The following is a 23,878-nucleotide window of genomic DNA, read 5'->3' as shown; positions in this document are numbered from 1 at the left end:
GCCCTGCCCTCCTTTATATAGTCAGGAGGTCAGAGTCCTAGTCGGTTTACAATGAGATTTCCTAGTAGGATTACTGAATAGTTCTACTACTAAGATTACATGGGAAGAATCCTAGTTGGACTAGATCTTCTCTCTCCCTTACGGGGTATCCTGTGGGTCCCGCATCAACAGTGTCCTTATATTCAATTTTATTAGCAGTCATCATTAGTTCATTAACCAACCATTCTATGTAAGCACCTGTGCTACTTTCAAGCAGGGGGTAAGCAATCAGATTTCTTTTTACCATCTTTCATCTTCTAGTTCTTACTATGTTGCTAGAGTGTAGACAAGCCATACCGGATCGTCCGGTGATTCACGAATCAATGTGCCCAGCTGGGTACCCAAAACACATGCCCTGCTTATACCCTAGGCACAAGCAGGACCAACCCACTATCCTCCTGTCACGGGGCCCAAGTCCCCGTCCAAACTGGGACTCCAAGACCCCGCCCCTGAGTCCCAGACTCAGTGTGGTGCAAGGACCTCCACCCAAAAACCACCCTGACAGTCAGTCCAAAAAGAGCCAGAACCCATGACAAGAGAGTAACAAGTCTTCCTTACGCCCATACCCAAGTATGTGCTCAGAATAATAAGTTTGTGACCTGCCTAGAACCCAATGCAACGGCCGGTCCTTAACCGACACAGACAGGGAAAACAATGTAACCAAGCTATGTCCCGTTGGCCACATGACACAACCTCTTACACCCACTAATACCCAAAACATATCCCTACTCGGTCTCCATTTTTTCTTTCACCATTTATATATTCCAAGTGATAATAATACAGTAATATATTTCCTATCTCTCGCGAGTGATAGGCAATCACTCGACTTCTACCGGAGTCCTGTAGCATAGTAATCTACATGATCCTGACATACTAGTAAGACTCATAGGATAAAGATATATATATATATATATATATATATATATATATATATATGCAAGTGAGTTTTATTCAACTCCTTAAAACTTAATGCACAAATATAATTTAAAGTGCAGAAAAGTAGGGGTTATGCACTGGGGCTTGCCTGGGTAAAATATATACTAAAAAGTTAGTATATGCATCTTCAGATCATCCACCATCATCTGAATAGAAAGCCCATTGCATCATCTCCTGGGGAGAATACCATTACCATCTTTAGATTCTCAATCATCCTTCAATTGATCCGTTGATCCATCATCGTACCTATATGATATGCATTGATGCAATGATGCAACAGATAATTAATAAGGCAACAACAACTCTTAACACAAAGTACATACTACAAACTAACAAGCTAGCTCTAATGACTAACATACTAATCTACATACCAACATCGTCGAGAAATATGTCATTTCCCAATAAGTGTTTTAGTTATATAATTCCAAGGTGTTTCTTTATTTCATTCTATCGATTTAATCTTTATTCGAAATAGGGTATCATTATCTATCTAGCAAACTAATTATTCTAGAGCTATAAAAATTACAGTGAGCAGCTACTAATATTAGTAATTTACTGTAAAAATTTTAGGGTCAGCACAATCTCCATTTTCTCACAAAAATTCCTACGAGCTTAGGTCTTATTAAAACTTTTATCTCTATTTACACTTGAGTCCACCTACTACCTTGAAATAGAGCAGCACAGGGCAGAGGAACCGGCCGGCGGCGATGGAGGCGGTGTGCAGGGGCAGCGAGGGCGGCCATGGAGACGGAACAACGCAGGGAGGGGCACGAACCACAACCGGACCTAGACCTGGCCGTGGCGGGGCACCAAACGGCGGCCACATGTGGCCACGGCAGGCATGGCAGCGTGCCGGAATCTGGCTGGGAAGGAGGGCCGGCCACGACGGGGCTTGATGGCTCGGCCATGGACGACAGTGGTGTAGCACGTGGGGCGTCGGTGGCTCCAGCCGCACGCATGAGCGGCAATGGCTGGGCCGACGCATGGGGCGTTGGTGGCGCGACCAAGACGAATATGCGGCGCGGAACCCGGGCGCACTTGCGTGTGCGACGGCCGGTGATGGGAGCGACCGCGGGTGTCAGCTGGAGATCGCTTGGAGCAGCGGGTTCAGCGTGGGACCGAGGGGCGCTCGTGCGCCCGCGAGGGGCCGTGCGATGGTGGGCGGCCACGACATACCGGGGGTGGCTGCGATGCGGAAGGGGCAGCATAGAGGGTCTGCAGCTCCAGCGTGGGGCCATGGGGTTCCTCACGCGCTCATGAGGGGGGCCGAGCCACGGACGGTGACGGACGGCGTGGCCACGACGGCGGTGCTCTAGGGTGGCGGAGGAGCAGGGAGGGTAGCGCTGTGGGCCATGCGCGCGCTCATGCGAGAGAAAGGGGAATGAGCCGACGACGGCGAGCAGGAGTTGGGGCGCCACCTCCTTGGCAGCAGAAAAAGAGAGGGAGGGGAAAGCAGCGCGAGGGTTCAGCCAACTTTCATTAACGTAGGGGCAGCGTGGCAAGCAGCAAGGACAGCACATGTTCTACGCGCTATGGCATGACACATGGCGCCCCAGCGCGCGGCCTATGCGCGAAGCCGCAGTGGCACGGCTCCTTCTTAATAACACGCGCCAGAGTACGTACGTGAGGGAGCACGCTGCAGCCGAACACATGGGCATCGCGTGGCTCTGCTGGCTGCACGCTTGCGCGAGAGACGATGCGACACGGATGTGAACAACGACACTATGTCGGCAACTTAAAAGGATCTAAATCCTATTGACTTTCACCCATAAACATTTTACGCGATAGCTCATGCTCCATACTAAGCCATGGAACAAAACATTAGATGTTATGTTATTATTTTGCCGTGGGAAGGAGAGAGGCCGGACTGGAGCAGGCCGTGGGCCAGAAGGGGAGAGGGCTTGCTCTTTTTTTTCTAAATTGTTTTTCTAATACTTTTTTAAATAGGTTTTGCATTCATTTGAACCTTGAACCAAAACCAAATTTAAATATTATTTTAAATATACTTTTCAATTCAAATAAAAATGAGCAATTTTGGTAAGTTTTCAAAAATAAATTTTTACAGCTTTTAAATGCTTTTATTTTCTAATTTTTTTTCTTTTATTTCAAAGCCACTTTCAAATTTATTTCCAAAAGCAATTCAAACCATTTTGAATCTTGATTCAAACCACTCAATCAATAAATCAAATGCACCGGTATGTATGCACAACCATGTTGCTATTCCTTATGATGAATTTTGATATAATGAAAAATATTCTTTTTCCTATATTTCATGTGCACAAAAATTGATAAATAAATCATTTCAATCCTATTTTTAAAAATACAAATTTTAGGGTGTTACAAATTTTCACAAAATGTTTTTGCAAAAGAAAAGACTTACGGCCTGTTATCATTCCATGTATATAAATGTCCCTCGTGTTAGCGCTTAAACTTGTCGTTATATACATTTTCGCTGAAAACTCTGATAACATTATTATTTTCCGCTGTTATAATCAATTGAGGTAATATTCTGCCACTGTAATTAAATGATGTAAGAAATGGCTTAAAAATATTGTAAGCTTTATTCTCTTATTTATGATCCTGATGGAAAAACATGATTTTTCGAGTTTTTCCTTGGGGTGTGCTCGACGGAACCGCACGATTTAGTGCACTCTCTTGGATACTTAGTGTCTAATGGAGGACAAATACCTTTGAGAGGGAATTAGATTAGGCGGTTCTGTCAAAGCTTATCCACTAAACACCAAAACCTTCTTATAATATTTTACTAGAGAAAATTAAAGTTATGTTCAATTCAGCTCTGAGAGGTAAAACTGCTATAAACTAGTATAGTCGTAAAGAAAGTTGTTCCAATCAATACGTTGTAGAAAGACGGTCAGATGTTAGTTGAAACAACAGTAAAATCTTCCTCCTCTCTATTCACATTCTCACTTAAAACAGTTAGAAAACATCTCTTTATTCTCACTCATTTAGAAAATAAAAAAGCTAACAACAAGATCTAAGATGTTGTGAAAGTTATATTGCGTGGAAACAGTGACTTCTAAAAAGGCTTCAAATTATTCGTCTGGTGGGCGTCTTTTTGCACAAACATTTTTTAATTAGAATTTAATATAAAGTACCAAACACAGCCTAAGTTTTAGCTCTCTAAACAAAGAGAATCAGTTTGTGCATAAATAAGGGTATGTTTCGGTGGACTAGAACTCGTTGTTAGTCTAGACTAAGAATAGAACTAGTTGCTAGTTGGCTAATAGTTAGCTAGCTAAAAATTAGTCATTTATTGTTCAAATCCTAGAACTAATAGATAGTACCATTACCATGCAAAGACCTATATACCCCTTACCTACTTCTTGTTCCCACGCATAGGCCACGAAGGGTATTTTTGACCTTTTCGAGGTTGGTTGCACCTATTAGTTCTAGTAGGTGGTGGTTTTTGTCAACTAGTGGATTAACAATTAGTTGAGACCTTAGCTAAGGTTTAGTCCACTCATTAACTTACCTATTTGGATTCTTGTGGACTAAAAATTAGTTAACTCGTTGTTAATTTAGTGATCCAAATATGATGTAAATACTACAGTCTGTTACGCTGAAGACTCAAACTTAAATAGATATGTTTAACGACAAGAAACATAAATGTCATTGTGATTTTATTAAACTTTAAGAATTGTCAAAATAACCTAAATGATTGCCCTTTTTATTCAGCGGCACCACTCTGAGTTTGCAGGTCATGTGGACGTGTCCCCTTAACGCAAAATACACGCTCTCCAAATCAAGAGGGGCTCATGCTATGAACATAAATAAAGACAAGCATTACATGTGCTATGTTGGGAACTCAAACTTAAACATATATGTTCGATGACAAGAAACATAACCATAATATAAGTTCATGTCACCATCTTATGTTGGAGTATATGTAAAAGTGACGGGGGTAATTCTTCCAATATGAATCCAAATTTCGAAGAAGAGCTTTTAATATTATACGACAATCCAAATTTGATTGTTTACAGATTCGAGATATGGAAATGGAATTAGCAAAAATCCAATAGATATGGATTATCCAAAAAAAAACTATCTGGATTTTCTTATGTTTAAAACAGAATACCCAATATTTTCTTTCCCTAGAGTAAAAAACAAAAGAATCTAGAGTAAAGAGAAGTTTGTTAGTTAAAAACTCCTATTTTGTGATGTGATTATTGCGTGCTAAAGTTTGAATTGAGAACTTGTGGTCTGTTACTTATTGTTTAATAACTTATTATTTATGATTATGCATATATATTGTTAAGTAGTAATTGTGTCATGTGCTAGCCACAATATGGACTGCAGTGCAAGATTATTGTGGACTGCTTGCTGCTGACACTTTACTAAATTAATCCTTGATTAAACATATAATTTTATATGTATGTATATATTACTCGACTACTTAAATATAATCAGTCTTCGATCCATTTCCACTTTATCTCTATACTATTTCTAGCATTAAAAAAAATCTGAATCCGCTTCTGCATTCATATATTATCCGCTTCGGTCCGTCCGAATCTGAAAAAAAAAACAAATAAGGATATGAAAGAGGCATTATCTGTTCGTTTTCATCTCTAATCTTATGCTAACAATTAGTCATTTGACTGTTTGAAAATTAGGGGAGATCAGCAAATCCAGTTCTACAATCAACCCTCGTGATCCATTTGCCAGTTAGTTGCCACGTACCGCTGTTTTTGCCGCCCCATTGCGTCAAAAACTGCTGCGTATAGGCGCGTGGCCCTTCACTTTGGCAAAGGCGAAAAAGACCCTGTGGAACGCCGTACCGTTCTGCCCTTGGAATTTGGACTGCAGGAAACTCGCGTGGCGGTCGCACAGGTTTTGGTACCATAGACAGATGACCGTGACACCTGCCGGTTGACAGAGCACGCACGGAGGTGTTAGTGTTAATTCCCGCGATCGCTGTTCCATAACTAACACAAAGTGGCGTCGTGCTCTCCCGTGTACCGGCGGTACGATGGAAATGCGTGGACCGCGCTGCATGCGTCGTGTTGTGTCCCTTTCGGGCTCCCCAAACTGAATGGGAAACAGAGAGCGAGATACTGACGGTTCCAGGTTCAGCGAGGCACCGCGGCGCCGCGCTGTGAGCAGCTGGTCCATGCTAGATCACCGGACGTACCAACCTCGACACATGTTCGGCTGTTATTAAAGCCGGCAAAAGTTATTTTGTTATGAAAAAAAACTCCCAAGCAAAGCGGCTCTTGTTTTCCCTCCATAGAAAGTACATTTTGTTTTATGAAGAAATACTAGAAAAAACAGGTGCGGCTTTGCCGTACACTCGTTTGAGGGCACCAGGCCACCAGCCCATGGATGTCAAGTGGATCTTAGAGAGCTGATGCGCAGGGAGCTTTTTGTTTGTTTGTTCTCCTGTGCTGTTGCCACTTGCCACTGAATGGTTACTTATGACAATAATCCCTGAAAAGGCAAAATGGTTGCTGGCAGAGTATATGACTATATGTTATATATTAAATCTAATATAGGCCTTACGATGAGTTCCAATGGTGCCAAAGGATCGTCCTGCGTAAAGTACACAGTAGCCATCATGTTTTTGCTGATTTTTGCTCATTGCCTCTTGTTAAAAGTGTAGCATTTGAGAATTGTACGGTGATCACTTACCGGTGTTTAATTTGTGGTAGGAAATATAACATGATGCCCAATAATAAATGAAGACCCTATGATGCAGCCATTGCCAAATTCAATTGCTGAAAAATGTGATCATCCAAAGACAAGCAGCCTGTTCGCTCGTTGGTTTCAGCCAGCCCAAACCAGCCAGCCAACAGTATTTTTCTCTCACAATAAACCATCACCAGCCAGCCCAAACCAGCCCAGAAACCAACCAGCGAACAGACCGAAGGAAGTTGCACTATTGGAAACTCCGAGCTTGACGAAATGATTTGGACATGCCAAATGACCTTGATGCTGGTGGAGAGCTGTGTGGAAAGCCTCAGAAGCCTTTTTTGCTCTCATTGATAAAATCTCTGATGTTTGCAGAGTAGCTATGGCCATCCCTTTGGACTTCAGTCTCTTCCTCATCGAGAATCAGTCCATGGAAACAGTATGCAGCAGCCTGGAAAGAGGGAACACAAAAGCAAAATGATCTATTTAAATGTAGACGGATGAAGGCCTTGATTAGTTCCTCCCCTAAAGTTTACTCTCTATCCCATCAAATGTTTGGACACATGCATAGAGTATTAAATATAAACTAAAAAAATAACTAATTATATCGTTTGCGACTAATTTGTGAGATAAATCTTTTAAGCTTAATTAGTCCATGATTTGACAACGTGGTGCTATAGTAACACATGTGCTAATGGCGGATTAATTAGGCTTAATAAATTCGTCTCGCGGATTACTGACGGATTTTATAATTTGTTTTTTTATTAGTATCCGAACACCCCATGCGACACTCCCATGTGACACACGATGTGACACCCAAAATTTTACACTCTGGATTTAAACAAGGCCGAAAGAATAATTATGCATTGGAGAAAATATTTGTGCTGTGCCCAGGAAATTAATTAAAGAAATAGAGTAAGGCCATGTGTGCTCCTCCGGGCTCGAACACGTTTCTATTTTACAAATAGAACATGTTTTCTCCCCCATCTATCTGACAAAGGTGGCTCTCGAATTTTTATTTATCTTAATACTAGATACACAATTATCATAAAGATAATAAAGCGGAGTTTACTAAGCATCATTAGTTAATCTTTTATTTTCATAGTACATAGCTACCAGTTTGGGGAAAAGAACCTGAATTTGACATATTAAAAAAAAACATGCGCATTTAGATTGAAACAACTACTGTCTTGTTCCAGTAGCATACTTGATTGTGAACGGCTGCCAATTCCTGTTGTAACTGAACTTACAATGTCACTTCTACCAAACTGCTAAATTCTAAAAAGGGGGTATCCACTTAAATAATTTCGTTGTAGATACCTGCAAGTAATCACACATAGGAAGAACAAAAGTCGCACTTAAATAGTTTTGTTTCTAACTGATTTGACCTTCCAAGTTCTGGCGGTATGAGCCCAACTAATCTCTGATGTGTAAGAATCCTGAATGGAGTAGTTGGATGGTTTTGCTAATTTGATCTGACATACAGAAATGCGATGCTCTAATATTTGAAAAATGTCATTCTATAAAATATTTAAGCAGAGCAGGCGACAAAGGCAAGACATGCCATTCCAGTTTGATGAGATGAAGTAAGCCACTGCACATCTTAGAACTTCTACCAGTAATATTAATTTTAAATGATATGTATATGTATAATTAGTACACATGGGACACAACTATTTCAGTAAAATATTGGCACTTATCCATGTATTCTGTTTATTATCTCTATTGATGCATTGCTGATCAAATACTATCATATCATAAAACACCAGAGTAGTTACATCTCCCGGAAGATGCACACCTACCTTGGAGGCATTTCCCCGAGCAGTGGCTGGGCATCGTCCATGGACGCCACTCTGGCCGCTGAGGGGCTGGCCGGTGCTCTGCGGCGTAGGAGCTCGCATAGGGGCGCAACGGAGATCTAGAGCACTAACACCTCTTGCCTTGCACGCCGCGACGCGGACTTACCCCACGTGCCCGTTCTGAGGGCCCAGGATCTTCTCGGGCCAGACTGATGAACGGCGAGCGACGCGGCAAGCGGAAGCGGAACAAGGCGCGAGCGGCGCGGAAAGCGGGGTTCTGTAGTCCGACATCTCATGCCGTGGCCGAGGAAGAAGAAGGGGCCGTCGGTCGAGGGCGGTGTAGTGGACAGGCGTTGGCGGCGCAGCAAGTGGAGGGGAGGACGAGGCGGCGACCGGAACATTCTCGATGCTCGGGATTGGCAAGGCGGAGGCCGGAGGGAAGTGCCCGAGCGGCCAAGCGGGTTCACGAATATTCTCAAGCGCCCGTTTTCTTGCCCGCTTAATTGGCTACAGACCCACTGCTATCCATATCTGACGGTTCACGTCGTGAGTTGGATTGATCCGATGGTTATACGTGGCCCGATCCGCTACCCATCTTTCGGGCGTAGGATTCAGATTCCTCGTTCTTTCTAAACGAAGACAGCCCAACAGCCATCTGGGCTCCTCAAGGGAAAGCACACTTTCGATTGTAACCTGAACATCAATATGTACTGCTGAAATCATTCCGCACTCAGTTATGCATGTTAGGCAGCCTATTCGATCAGCGCCCATATAGCCATGACTAAAAGTACTATTAGCTGATTTGTTGTGAGAGAAAAATATTATTCGTTGACTGAAAAAGTAGGACTTATAAGCCAAGCGGACAGGACGATAAACGACCAAATCTCTCCTACTTTAAAAAACACAGTACAACAACCAAAAAATTCTCCTATTTTAAACATAATACAGTACGTAAGACAAGCGTGAGGTTCTAGTCATCACTGCACGCGTGGCCATCACCGTCCGATTCCCCGTCTTCTCTGTTTTTCTCACTCCCCGCGGCTCACATCAGGTATCATCTCGTTTCCCTCTGATTCCACCTGCCTCCACCTCTACCTACACTCGTGTAGGCGCAGTGGCAGGATCAGGATTTTCATTTTGGATATTTAAAATATGAAAATATGTCAGATTTTTTTTTTCCCAAAGCAACCTAAACTCCTAAATTCTAATATTGACAGCGATTTCCATGGCAGCGCGTTCTCGATAAATCGATTCCCACCAAGTCCGCCCTTGACGGCAAGCCATGGCAGCGCCTCTCGTCATCGAGCACGGGGGGCAGTTGAAGTCGAAGGTGTCAACGTTGAGGACGCACGCGTGTGCGACCTTGGCGTGGGCGCGGATGGGCTTGGGCTGCAGCTACGTTTGATGGCTGATGTAGGCCTGGAGCACAGCAACGATCTGGCCCGCTGTTTTTTTTAAAAGAAAATGATAGCAGCTGCTATAGGTTGTTTCCTCAAAAAACAAAAAAGCTGCTATAGGTTGTCATTGTGAGAATAAATAGAATTGCTTTCTTGTATGTGTAATCTAAAACACCAAAATAAAAAGGCCAACAGTTTCATCGGGTTCTTTAAAAAAAAAAACAGAAATGGATTCGAGTAAATGGATTCCATTACTTAGACGCGGCACTATCAATAGCCACAATCACATCCCAGTGCTGTCAGTGCATGGGCAGTCCTATTACATGATCTACAGACAGCGCTAATTTGAAATGAAGCGAAGTTTAGACAGGTAAGATCTTGAATTTCTTTGACGACCTTCCCGCCACGTAGTGGCGGAGGCAGGGGGCTGGCAGGGGCCATGCGCCCCCCTAACATATCACAATTTTTTTACTAGTATAAATTTCTATTTTTTATTTATATTAAGAGCGAATATAATAATTTTTTTGTCAATATACTTGTTAATCTCTTCCTTTTGAATTCAGAGTCTAAGCAAGGGCACCTGATAACGCCACGTTGTCTGTTAACCCACGAACCGTAGATGATGTAGTCCGCCGGTGGGTTTTTCCAAGCCACCTCCTTCCTCGTCAGTGTGGGATGGCAACGACCGCCAGACCTACCTATTGTGTAATCCATGCCCGTTAGATATTTTTCTCTAGTTTTGGGGATGGATGAATTTGGGTGGATCATTTTTGGATATGGATAATGGGTAATCCATTTATTCCCCAGCAACATCATTAAATACCCCAACACAAAAACTAGCTGTTAACTATATTTATGTATTCTTTTTCGTTAAGAAAGAAAGAATACATAAATATGAAAAATGAGATTTTTGCAAATACTGACGGGAAAAAAGCATCTCCTGTTTTTCATTTGGTTCCTGTGAATTCTCGTCCTGTTTTGTCTCTTGTCGACTTGTCATGTTTCCAATATTTTCGAGAAATATGAAAAAAAACAAAATGTAGAAAAACAGGCGCGACGGCCTTACTCTTCTGCACGTGAGGTACGTAGTAGCCGGTAGACGGTAGCGACACGCCGACACCAGGATAAAGCCAGGCGCGAGCCGCGCTGCTACGCGTGCGGCGGTGCGGGCGCGGCGAACCCAGGTGTGCGGCCGTGCGCTGCGCGGGGCGACAAGAACTTACTCTACTTTTCGGTGGAGCCGGCGGACGCGATCCACACAAAATAATTGGCTGCCTGGATTTCGGCCCGGGACGACAGGGATTATCTGCCGACGGGTTCTAGACGTTACGCGAAGCGCAACCGGACATGCCTATCCACCAACTCACTAAACTACGGGAGAAAACCAACTCAAATCGCTGCCAATCAGACACGGGCAAACTCAACATCCGCTTGAACATCGCCGTGACATGGATGAAGCTATTTAAACCAGGGATCGCTGCCCCCGTTCCCTCCAAAACCGCAAAGGACGATTGAAACCTGACACGGCACGCGCGTACGACGTTGCATTGCAATTTCGCGTCACGCAAGCAGGAGGTAGTCGATCTAGTCCGATTAGTTGCCGATGTCGCCGACGACCATGTCCCTGACCACGACGAGCCGCCTGCCCATCTGCCGGGCGCAGGACGTGTCCAAGTCCAAGCAGGCGCCTCCACAGAAGCGTGCGCCTCCAGCTGCCAAGGTCGCGCCTCCTTCGTCGTCGTCATCGGACACCGCCGGTTTCAGCAGGAGGAGGCTGCTGCAGTCCGCGGGGCTGGGTTTCGGGCTCGGTCTCGCCGTGAGAGACCCAGCGCGGGCGCGTGCCGAGCCGGCGCTGGCGCCGGAGGAGGTGACGTCGAACCGGATGTCCTACTCGCGGTTCCTGGATTACCTCAACGCCGGCGCGGTGCGGAAGGTGGACTTCTTCGAGAACGGCACGGTGGCCGTCGTCGAGCTGGACGACCCGGCGCTGGCCGCGTCGAGGGTGCACCGGGTGCGGGTGCAGCTCCCGGGCCTCCCCGCCGAGCTGGTGCGCAAGCTGCGGGACAGGGGCGTCGACTTCGCGGCGCACCCCGTGGAGCCCAACCTCGGGCTCATGTTCCTCGACCTCCTCCTCAATTTCGGCTTCCCGCTCCTCTTCATAGCCTCGCTGATCTGGAGGTCGGTCACCATGAACAACCCCGGCGCCGGCGGCGGGGGGCCCAGCCTCCCGTTCGGGCTCGGCAAGTCCAAGGCCAAGTTCCAGATGGAGCCCAACACCGGGATCACGTTCGACGACGTCGCCGGCGTGGACGAGGCCAAGCAGGACTTCCAGGAGATCGTGCAGTTCCTCAGGTCGCCGGAGAAGTTCACGGCGGTGGGGGCCAGGATCCCCAAGGGCGTGCTGCTGGTGGGCCCGCCGGGCACGGGGAAGACGCTGCTGGCCAAGGCCATCGCGGGGGAGGCCGGGGTGCCTTTCTTCTCGCTGTCCGGCTCCGAGTTCATCGAGATGTTCGTCGGCGTGGGCGCGTCGCGGGTGCGGGACCTCTTCAACAAGGCCAAGGCCAACGCGCCGTGCCTCGTCTTCATCGACGAGATCGACGCCGTGGGCCGCCAGCGCGGCACGGGCATCGGCGGGGGCAACGACGAGCGGGAGCAGACGCTGAACCAGCTGCTGACGGAGATGGACGGCTTCAGCGGAGACAGCGGCGTCATCGTCATCGCGGCCACGAACCGGCCGGAGATCCTCGACGCCGCGCTGCTCCGCCCGGGCCGCTTTGACCGGCAGGTCAGCGTCGGGCTCCCCGACGTCCGCGGGCGGGAGGAGATCCTCAGGGTGCACAGCTCCAACAAGAAGCTGGACCCCGACGTGTCGCTCGGCGTCGTGGCCATGCGCACGCCCGGGTTCAGCGGCGCCGACCTTGCCAACCTTATGAATGAGGCTGCCATCCTTGCCGGCCGCCGCGGCAAGGACCGCATCAGTGTCAAGGAGATCGATGACTCCATCGACCGCATCGTCGCCGGCCTCGAGGGCACCACCATGACCGACGGCAAGAGCAAGCTGCTTGTCGCCTACCACGAGATCGGCCACGCCGTCTGCGCGTAAGTATTATTACTAATCGACCTTCCTTCCTCTTTAATTTGTTCCAAGCTAATGTTCTTTTGCCCTGACCATGATCAAGCCAAGTACACTGACTGCGCGACTGATTGATGCAGGACGCTGACGCCGGGGCACGACGCGGTGCAGAAGGTGACGCTGATCCCACGGGGGCAGGCGCGAGGGCTGACGTGGTTCCTGCCGGGCGAGGACCCGACTCTGGTGTCCAAGCAGCAGATCTTCGCGCGCATCGTGGGCGGGCTCGGCGGGCGCGCCGCCGAGGAGGTGATCTTCGGGGAGCGCGAGGTGACGACGGGCGCGGCGGGCGACCTGCAGCAGGTGACGCAGGTGGCGCGGCAGATGGTGACCACGTTCGGGATGTCGGAGATCGGGCCGTGGGCGCTCATGGAGCCGGCCGCGCAGAGCGGCGACGTCGTGCTGCGGATGCTGGCCCGGAACTCCATGTCCGAGAAGCTCGCCGCGGACATCGACAGCGCCGTGAAGCACATCGTCGACCAGGCGTACGAGGTCGCCAAGGAGCATGTCAGGAGGAACCGCGCGGCCATCGACCAGCTGGTGGACGTGCTCATGGAGAAGGAGACGCTCACCGGCGACGAGTTCAGGGCGATATTGTCGGAGCACGTCGACATTGGCAAGGAGCAGAGGGAAACAGCGGCCCGGACAGAGCTGGTCACCGATTGAACCTTGAGAAGACTAGTACGTACACTGAGGTGCAGCATAGCCTAGTGCAAATATGCAATAGTAATGTTGTACTTAGACACTTGATAGTATCAGTACTGCACATAGTATAAACACTTTTCACGCAACAAAAACGAAACACATGAATTTCCGCATGATTCGGGGATTACATTGATCGATCGAGCATAACAGGAGATAATGTATATAGGATAAGCTGAAATCCCGTCATGAGGCTTGCAAAAGGACCCCAACATATAACTTGATTTGGATCAGTACTTGTGGATTCTTGGTGCCTCCCCTCCTTTGAGAGCCAAGAGCCGTCTCTTCTTGTAGTTGGCCTTGAAGCAGGCCTGCCTGAGCCTCTTGGTCTTCTCATCCAGCTGCACATACGGCCTCTGCTCCAGGAGCTGCTTCTCCTGCTGCAGCATCTCCACCACCGCCCTCAGCTGCTCCTCGTCGACCGCCTTGCCCGCCTCCTGCAGGACCTGCACCGCAACCCACCAGTCTCACAAATTCCCATCACGGATTGATTGAATTATGCAAACTTCTATTCTATCTGATCTGACGCAGAGCTCTTCATCTTGCGATGTGGCCACCTAGGGATGCCCAGTTCCCTGCACCTCTTCTTGAGGAGGGTGAGGCCGACGTTGAGCTCCCGCGCCGCCTGCATGATCGGCATGTAAAGGGGGTGTTTGGTCCCATGGACTAAAGTATTTTGGACTAAAGTATTTTGGACTTTAGTTGAACTAAACAGCCAAACATTTAGACTAAAAGTGGACTAAAGTCCTTTAGTCTACAAAACTAGACTAAAATTGACTAAAAGGTGTTGGGGACACCCATACCCCTCATTTATCGTTCTCTCTCCCAGAGTAAAAGAGTGAGTGAAAGAGTCTTTCTTCCACATCATTTAATGACTTTAGTCCATTTTAGTTAAGGAACCAAACAACACTTTAGTTCACTTTTAGCTCATGAACTAAAGTAAACTATAACTTTAGTACATGGACTAGAGAACCAGACAGACGCAAAGTACTGCGACACGAGCTCGAACGTCAGGACCGGCTCCTCTGACGATCTCACTTGCTGGCCTGCTGCTCTGACGACGACCTTGGTGTTCGAGGACACTTCCTTCTCCTCGGTGTAGCAAAGCAGCGGCAGCCTCTCGTTGCCTTCCTCCTCTACCTTGTTGCCAGACTGCTCCATGTCATCCCAATGCCTCAGCACATCATCCTCAAAGATGGCGTCGAGCTCACCTGCATGCGTCTCAAAGAACAAGACATCGAGTTCGGAAGAAGGTCTCATTGATCTTGCACCTGAAATCCTGAATCCACAACTCCATACAGGAAAAAAGAAGCATACCTTGCAGAATGTTGTTGGATGTAATGGTCGAGCACGATGGGTGGAAGTGCAAGCTTGGTAAGGAGAGGCCGGAGAGGAGCGCTTCCTCTTCAAGCAGGTGGCTATCAGGCCAAGCACCTGTCCAGTAAGGCCACAAGCTGCTGCCAATGCAAACAAGATTTTTTTTTTGATATTAGCACACTGACATTCTGTACCAAGAACATGGCTAAAAACTGAGTACGAAGAAGAAGCAACGAGTTTACGGTTTACCTCTCTTCAATCTTGGCCTCCATGGTTCCGGGAGATGCTGGAACGGAGTTGAGGCCAGCAATATAGGGAGTGGAGAAGATGGAAGGCAAATGCGGCTCTTTTAAACCCTGGGATCATTGGGTTAATGGAAACGGCTTAAAAACCACGCGAGGAATTAATGCAAAGGGTGGCTAATGGATTGGTAATTGCCGAGCATGCCATAGGGGTTCGTGCATTAGAGAGCATGCATAGTGGTCAATCAAAGCCTTTCGGCTAGATTCAGTTCAAGATTTGTTTCTACTTGCACCAAGGAATGCAGGAGTACTACCTACTAATCTTCGCCGTCTATCCATGGCATTTTTTTTCCATTGGGAAATTAGTAGCATGGAGTATATGACTCAATGAGAAATTTCTAGCACACTTTTGAAGAAAATTTTATTCTATAGTTTCTCTTTGCCAATAGAACTTTTCTTTTACACCTTTGAATGGATTACTTGTATTCAATCAAAATGCAACTTTCTTGGACGTCGATGGGACGATGGCATATATTTGGGTTAAGGCTAAGGTTTTTACTTTAGTCAGAAATTTATGAACTGATCATTACAGCAATAATTATCATGCATAGGCAATTATGTATCCATTCAAGAGGGGGGGTTGAGAGATTACTTGAGCAGTTGAGTTGGCTCATCTCCATGTAAAAGGGTGAGAGATTACTTGAGCAGTTGTGTTGGCTCATCTCCATGTAATTTCAACCGTTGGATTTTAGATAATTCAAGCTGTAGGCAAATACTCCACTTGACAGCCACATCACTGTTATGGAAATCTGTATGAGTTTAGTTTTTTCACACAATCAGCAGTGCCCTCATAGATCTTCAATTTTATCAATATAATAATAAAATATTTGTGTTTTCATTACCAAAGAAAGGTGCAAACATTACAAGAGAGACATGTACAGGCCAAGAAGAACGGAAGAAAGAGCTTGTTTCTACACCGCAAAACCTCTTATCTCCTCCAAATACAACAATTTCACATAGCTGTCTAGCTCCAATCTCTACATGACCTATAAAAACATTCTAGCACTGAAAAAATCTCCTGGGTAAGGGGATGCGAGGTATCCCCTGAGATGAAGACATGCACCATGTCGTGCAGATCAATCCAGCTGTACCCTGGATGCTTGTGAATCCCTAGCCGTTCCATGTCTTCTCTAACCACAGATGCACTTCCCCACCTCCCCTCATGGGCATGTAAGTTGTGCATCAAAACAAATGGAGCAGAACTCTCAGGATCAATCTTGGATAATGCATTGGCAGCCACCTCAGCCAGCGCTTCATTCTTTTTAGCAGTGCAGGCCCCCAGGAATGCCCCCCACACAGCTCGGTCTGGAGCAATTGGCATGCTCTTGATCACCTCCAATGCGTCCTCAAGCTGGCCATGTCGTCCTATGAGATTGACAAGCGCAGCATAGTGCTCAACCCTAGGAGCGAGGCCATACTCATGACAAGGCCAGCATTTCCACATGCACTCAGGAGAGAAATAAAAGTTATGTGAGTTGGCATAACCTTGGCACTCCTCATCTCCTCAAACAGGCGCAATGCTTCTGTAGCATTACCATGGTGCTCATAACCTCCTATCAGTGCATTCCAAATTTCCAAGAAACTAAATCTTTTTGTGTATGCATCTGGCTGAAGATGGCCTTTGCACTGGTTAGTTCACCACATCTGGAATACATTGTCATAAGTGCATTGTTGGTTGCCGTATCTGGCAGAAATGATTTTTCAATAAGTTGGTGGAGCTGAGCCCCAAGGCGCAACATGGCAAGTGACGCACATACTGCTAGAACTGAAGAGAAAGTGTGATGATCAGGCCTCTCACCAACTTCTAGCATCCTTTGGAATAGCTTGATTGTACCATCATAATCCTCATTTAGCTCATAAACCGATATCATTGTATTCCACGTGATGGTGCTCCGCTCTGGCATCCTATCAAAGAATCCCTGAGCATGTTCCACATCCCCTTTTTGTGTAAACCCTCGTATCATCAAATTCCAGGTCACTGCATCAGGGTCTGGCACTTCCCAAAACAGCTTCTCTGCCTCCACCATATCTGAGACTTGAGTGTACCCTGCTATCATAGTGTTCCATGGCACCAAGTCCTTATATGGCATCTCATCAAACAATGCCCTAGCTGAGCAAACATCTCCAGTTCTGATATAGCACATCATCATCGAGTTCCATGACACAACATTCCTCTCAAACACCCTCCTCTTATGCCCCTTGTGATGGCTCTGTGTTTTTGGAATCATAGAAAATAACCTCCTTGCATCAGTTACCCTCCCTGTTTGTCCATATGCAGCAATAAGGGTGTTGAAAGCATCAACAGCCTTGTCCATGTCCATCACCCTCAGGCGCTTTGTAAGCAGCTCATCAGCCTCGTGCAACCAGCCATTCCTGATAAAACTGGAGACCATTGCAGACAGTGACGCAGAGTCCTTGATAGGCATTGCCTCGAACACATTGAGTGCCTTCCTCATTTGGCCAACAGCAGAGAACCCCGTGACCATGGTATTCCAAGAAGCCGAATTCCTATGTGGCATCTGATCAAACAGCCTCTGGGCTTCCTCCATGAGCCCGCGGCGTATGTAGGCGCCGAGAAGTGTGCTCCACGAGACGGCATCGCGCTGAGGCATTTCGTCGAACAGACGGTGCGCGGCGCCGAGGTGATCGGGTTGCAGCGATCGAGCGTACGCGGCAAGGAGCGTGTTCCAAGAGATGACGCCTCGCACTGGCATGGCGTCGAAGAAGGAGCGCGCAGCTCTCACGTCGCTGCGGCGGCAGAGGGCCGCGAGGAGCGAGTTCCATGTGACCACGGAGCGGGCAGGAAGCGCGTCGAAAAGGCGGCGGGCGGCAGAGAAGCGCCCGCGGTGGAGGAGCTCCACAAGAGAGCGGTTGTGCTGGCGGACAAGGCCGTCGGCGTGGTACATTGCCACGGCGACGTCCGGTGCGGCCGGGCGCCGGCATGGCGGTGAACGACGGCCGCCGGGAGCCGAGGCAGCCATCTTCGCATCAGGTATAGACCGTTCGCGTGTGGCGCAACGCGGCAACCACACTTCGGCCCAAGCGGCCCATATGCTGAGATTTTTTTCCCCCCCTTTTTCTTTCCTTTCACCAATTGTACTAAAGTATCACTTCTGCTAATTCTAAAAAAAAATCACTTCTGCTCTGTTGTACACTTGTACAGTACTTATATGTTGGTGTTTTTTCTGTTATTTGAAAAATATTTCTTCTATAGACATAACCTCTATTTTGTATATAAAAATAATTATTTATACTCTCGCGTAATGATACTCAGACAACACTCCTTGATTCCCATGAAAAAGCAATTTTGAGCATAATTTAGTGGATCTAAAGTTAGAGAGTTTTTAGAGGTAGATATCTATCACTCATCTTGAGGAGGATTGTCGTACTGTATTGTCGATGGCCCCGTTCGCTGGTATGAAACTTGGCTGACTGATTTTGTGAGAGAAAACACTGTTTGGCTGGTTTTGATGAACAGTGAAATGAGTGGGCAACCAGCCGGCTGGTCTGATTTTTTCAGACCAGCGAACTCTCTCAACACTGTTTGGCCTATATATGTATAAACCGAATGCTATAGCGTAACTTTACTCTTCCAGAATTTTTCCCAAACTCTCTCAAAGATCATTATGCCTAAATATTCAAAAGTAGTTATGAGGACTATTCCAGGAAATAGGTTATTGCCGGTGTTGGCTAGCAGAGGCGGAGAGAGAGGGGGGCAAACACCCTAGTTCGCAATTTTTCCCTTATATCTCCTCTAATTACTCTATTACACTAATTAAGATATCTTTTGTACCTAAATAGGAGATCCCCATTAGGGATTTCTCAGTAATTTCGTGAAGTCACGTCATTCAAAGGGTCCCACAACTCACTAACCTCTAAGTCACGCAGTTTAGTCAAAGCGTCTCCGCGTTCACGGCTCGTGCAACTATTGGTTTTTCAATTCCAATCCAAAAACTGATAGTTACACGGTGAAATGAATCGTTGTTCTAAGTGCTGGCCTCCTTCCACTAACTAGAGGTGGGACTTGGGCCGGGCCGGCCCGACACGGCCATATCGTGCTTCATGCCGTTTCGGGTCGTGTCCACTAGGCTCACGAGGCACGTCGGGCCATGCCGATACAGCACGGTAATTTTTTTCTTCGGCCCAAGCACAGCCCGTGGTACGTCGGCACACCTTCAGGTCGTGCCGGCGCAAGCACGGTTCTCAAAATATTTCTGCTAGTTTTCCTTTTCCGCTCGTGGTATAAAAATATATCTTATGTATACTATTTTCATGGAAGTTTTAACGATTTCTATAATCTATTCAATAATTAGATAGAGACGGTATAATAAATACTAGAAAATTGCATTACAGAGTTGTAGATGTACCTACGTGTCATTTTTGTGCTGGCCCAAATACGATCCAAAATGCGGATCGGGCCATGTAGCCCGCCATGCCAAAATTATAAGCACAGCACGGTCCTCGTATTTGTGTCGTGCGAGGCACGACCCAAAATATTCCATGTCGTGTCGTGCTTCGAGCTATGCTAAAAGACCGTGCCATAACCACCCTCAAATGGCACGGCCCAAGTCCCGGCTCTATACCACTAACTACCCATGAGTTGTCATCCTTTTAAACTTGGGTTATTTGGATTGGTACTATTACAATTCTCAGAACTTTGAGATTTACCATTAAAATTTATCTATTTTGAGATTTACCATTATAATTCATCGTTTCACTGAGTTTCGCCATTTTTTACGTCTTTCAGCTGCTTGGGCCCACTAGCAGTCGTATGCGCACTGTTCTCTTTTCTGTATGGACAATTTTACCCCCGTCCGAAGTTGAAAGAGCCCTACGCTGCGCCCGTGGCCCCATCTCTCAGTCCCTTCTCCTCCTCGCGCTCACTCTGTTTCTCACTCTCTCGTCCTCCCGACGCGGCGACGACGGCGGAACCCTAACCCTAGCCGCCGGCGTCCTAGAGCCCGCACCCGCGCCCGCGCCCGAGTCAACTACCACCGCCAGCCAACTCCACTGCCGCCCGCCCCCGAGCTGTCCTCCTAGATCCCAGACGATTGGAGCCTCTCCAGCGACCTCACGATGGTGTTCCATTGAGCGCAATGACTGACCCCGCCGACATGGAGCACGACGAGGAGAGGTATGGATCTCCAACCTTCAATCTCTTGAGTCTGAGTAGCGATGCGAGTAGGTCGAGGAATTTGCGCTGACCCTAGTGTATTTATTTGTGAATTGTTTGTTCGCTGCTAGGGTTCGGTTGTTCTCCTTAGAGATTAAAGTTGAAGGTTTATGTACTACAGACAGTAATGGTAGGAAAGCTTACGCGAAGGGTAGTGTGATTAAATGGGATGTGGAGGTACGATCGTTCACTTTTGAGTTGCTGATGCAAAGCTTGACCAATCAGTTCAAATGGTCCCCTATCCAGAGTCCTTGTGTGTGGTTCTTTGACAAAAGGATGTGTGAAGACGTTAGACTAGTTAATGACTTCCAGCTGAATGATGTGTTTGAAATATATAAGGATCAGATGCATTGCCAACTTGTTGTAGGAGTTTTTGAAAGAAAAGTTGCAGATGTTGATGAGTTTGCTACCCTAGAGTCTCTTTGTGTGATTCCTCCTGTTGAGCATGAGAATCTTAGTCCAGATCCTAATAGGCATGAGAATCCTATTCCAGATCCTGCTGAGCAGCCTAATCCTTCTGTTAGCCCTGCTACCAAGCCTACTATTGAGCCAGATGAAGGACTAGAGTATCCTTTAGAGCCTGAACTAGATCCTGATAGGGAGCCAGACATGTTTGATAATGAGGAGTATGCGGGTGTCGATGATGAGGGAATGTACATGCCAGTACCTCCTCATCAGTACACTAACAATGCACAGGCTGCTAACAGTTCTCACCCACAACCATGTGCTAATGCTGATGCAAATGATTGTGGTGCTGCTGAAGGAGGTGTTCCTCTTGAGGCAGAGATTGATGATGCAGATCCATAGGAGGTCCATGTGATTCATGATCCAGAAAACCCCAAGATTGTGAAAGGAGGGCTCTTTCCTGATATTGTTGCATTCAGGAAGGCAATTAGGCATGATGCGGTGAAGATAGGCTTTGAGTTTGCTAGTCTACAAACTGACCACACTAGATTTATTACCAAGTGTAAAGCAGAGGGATGTCCTTGGCGTATACATGCTTCTAGAAATTCTTATGGCAAGACAATAGAGGTAAATTTGTCATTATTGTTGGAGTTGTTTGTTTATTAAATTTGTTATTTATACAACTAATGTCCTATTGCATTTGTTTGTGTAGATCAAAAGGCTACCTTTTGAACACAACTATCCTACCACAAAACTCAGAGAAGGGAAGATGGCCACCCAAGGTTGGTGTGTAGATAGGTTGGCAGACTGGTTGAAGAAGAATCTAACCAAAGGTGCAACTGATTGCAGGGACAAATTGGAGGGTGACTATGGCATTAAGTTGAAATACTCTAAGGCATGGTCAGGTATGAAGGTAGTTTTAGAGTAGATCCATGGTAAATATGAGGAGAGTTTTTAGTTGCTTTTTAATTGGGGTGCTCAAATTGAGAAAGTATCCCCTGATAGCTTAGTAGAGATAGAGTTAGAGAATATTGGCACCAAAAATAGATTCAAGAGGATGTTTGTTGCTCTTAGACCATGTGTGGATGGATTCTTATCTGGTTGCAGACCTTTTATTGGGGTAGATGCTTCCTATTTGCATGGTAAATATAGGGGCCAGTTAGCTTCAGCTACTGGTGTGGATGGACACAATTGGTTGTACCATATAGCTTATGCAATTTTTGAGTCAGAAACTAAAGATAATTAGAAATGGTTTCTGCAGCAGCTGCATAAGGTTGTAGGAGATGTTCTAAATCTGGTTATATGTACAGATGCATGTAAAGGACTAGAGACTGCAGTGTGGTCTATCTTCCCACAAGTTGAAAATAGGGAGTGCATGAGGCATTTGTATCAAATTTTTTTGAAGAAGTATTCTGGTGAGGTGTTCACTGATCACTTGTACCCTACAGCTAGAAGCTACACACAAGGGCTGTTTTAGTAGCACATGAAGAAATTTTTTGAGTTTGCACCTGAAGCCATTGAGTACCTTGAGGAGCACCACAACAGGATCGGGTACAGGTGTGCATTTTTAGAAAACAGCAAGTGTGGCTACTTGACAAATAATGTTTCAGAGAGCTTCAATGTACAAATAAAGAAGTTCAAAGGTCTGCTACTACATGAATTAGTTGACAGAATCAGAGAGCTGATCATGGAGAAGAGATACACTAGGAAGATGCTTGCTAGGCAGTGGACAGATGGAATACTCCCAAATGTGATGAAGGAGCTCAACTTGATCAGCAATAACCTCAAAGTGGTCAAGGTATCAGTTAGTGATGTTGATATTGCAGAAGTGACCATCTTGGATGAGTGGAACAATCAGAAAAGACAAACAGTTGACTTGCAGAACCATAAATGCTCCTGTAGGGAGTGGCAGTTGATAGGGAAGCCCTACAAACATGCTTTGGCATGGATCCTGTCCAACAGAGGGGTGAAAATTGAAGATTTTGTCCATGAGTATTACTCAGTGGCTAGGTTCAAGGCAACCTATGAGGACAGAATTGAACCTATCCTAGATAGGTCACAATGGCCTATTGTGGAACTTGGATTCAAAGTGTATCCGCCGTTGCTAGGCAGAGGAGCAGGAAGACCAAAGGTTCAAAGGCATAGATGTTGCTTGGAGAAAAGGGCATCCAAAAAGAAGGTCAAATGTAGGAGATATGGAGATTTTGGCCACTTTTCAAAAACTTGCAAACAGGCAGAGATTGGAGAAGATGGTGAGAGAGCTCCACCAAGGAACAAGGCTAACAAAAGGTATGTTTCTATGCACTAAATCTGTCTCATTGTTTTTTACTTCACAATATGTAATGTCACCTTTAAAATGTAGGAAAGAAGCTCCAATAGATGTAGCTGGTCCCTCCCAAGGCAAGAAACAGAAAGTTCAAAAGAAAAAGAAGAAGGGCACACCAAAGAAGAAGAAGACACCCATCAAGAAGAAGCTCAAGAAGGCAACAGCCGACCCACCTACTACTGTTGTTAGTAGCCTTAGGAGGCTAGTCTATGAAGACTAGAGCTTGTCAGTAGCTTATGATATGCTTTGTAATAAAAAGAGAACTTGTATGCTGCTACTGTTATGCTTTTGTAAGATCAACAGTTGAACCTTGTTGTAGTTTATGATATGCTTTTGTGTAACATTGTAGTTGGATTCCTAGAACCTTGTAGTTAGAATGCTGGAACCTTATATGGTTGTGAACCTGGTATGCTGTTATGTCGATTTAAGTGGTTGTGAACCTGTAAAGTCTTGGATTCCTATTGTGTTGTAGTTAGAATGCTTTGATGATGCTATTTGATCATTATCTATTGAACTAGGAGACAACAGTCGAAAGATGTCCAAAATGCATTATTTCTAGGCCTGAGCCTAGTTCAGTGGATGGCTATGTAGCAAAATCCTCAGATGCTAGTAACTGCTGCCCCTGCTGTATAGTTGCAGTACTTGACCTCTAATGAACTGGGTATGCAGGATGGGATAGGCAGTGCCAGTGAAGATCCAACAAAAA

At 46.2% G+C, this 23,878-nt stretch overlaps 3 protein-coding genes, 1 long non-coding RNA gene and 1 pseudogene across 4 annotated transcripts; 2 read left to right on the top strand and 3 right to left on the bottom strand.

Moving 5' to 3' along the window:
• Positions 1-6,165: 6,165 nt before the first annotated feature.
• Positions 6,166-8,851, bottom strand: LOC136529486 (uncharacterized). Its single transcript, XR_010777335.1, has 3 exons — positions 8,424-8,851; positions 6,622-7,072; positions 6,166-6,522 (listed from the first exon to the last, which is right to left on the bottom strand). It is a non-coding gene; the product is annotated as an uncharacterized lncRNA (long non-coding RNA).
• A 2,307-nt stretch (positions 8,852-11,158) lies between these two features.
• Positions 11,159-13,993, top strand: LOC136527495 (ATP-dependent zinc metalloprotease FTSH 6, chloroplastic-like). Its single transcript, XM_066520251.1, has 2 exons — positions 11,159-12,916; positions 13,031-13,993. Exons 1-2 carry the CDS (start codon positions 11,421-11,423, stop codon positions 13,611-13,613), a joined length of 2,079 nt encoding a protein of 692 aa, XP_066376348.1. The 5' UTR covers positions 11,159-11,420; the 3' UTR covers positions 13,614-13,993.
• LOC136525864 (uncharacterized) lies at positions 13,880-15,238 on the bottom strand. The gene is made up of 4 exons (XM_066518711.1): positions 15,216-15,238; positions 14,967-15,106; positions 14,628-14,860; positions 13,880-14,095 (listed from the first exon to the last, which is right to left on the bottom strand). The coding sequence occupies exons 1-4, from the start codon at positions 15,236-15,238 to the stop codon at positions 13,880-13,882; spliced, it is 612 nt and encodes a 203-aa protein (XP_066374808.1).
• An 882-nt stretch (positions 15,239-16,120) lies between these two features.
• On the bottom strand, positions 16,121-18,285 carry LOC136529689 (pentatricopeptide repeat-containing protein At1g62260, mitochondrial-like; annotated as a pseudogene).
• Positions 18,286-22,329: 4,044 nt separating this feature from the next.
• On the top strand, positions 22,330-23,392 carry LOC136525863 (uncharacterized). Its single transcript, XM_066518710.1, has 3 exons — positions 22,330-22,977; positions 23,080-23,135; positions 23,209-23,392. The coding sequence occupies exons 1-3, from the start codon at positions 22,330-22,332 to the stop codon at positions 23,390-23,392; spliced, it is 888 nt and encodes a 295-aa protein (XP_066374807.1).
• Positions 23,393-23,878: the final 486 nt, after the last annotated feature.

Source organism: Miscanthus floridulus, chromosome 19 (assembly GCF_019320115.1).
Source record: "Miscanthus floridulus cultivar M001 chromosome 19, ASM1932011v1, whole genome shotgun sequence".
In the NCBI taxonomy this organism is placed as follows: domain Eukaryota; kingdom Viridiplantae; phylum Streptophyta; class Magnoliopsida; order Poales; family Poaceae; genus Miscanthus; species Miscanthus floridulus.
The sequence above is the reverse complement of the archived record's forward strand: the minus strand, read 5'-3'. Positions and strand labels throughout refer to the sequence as shown.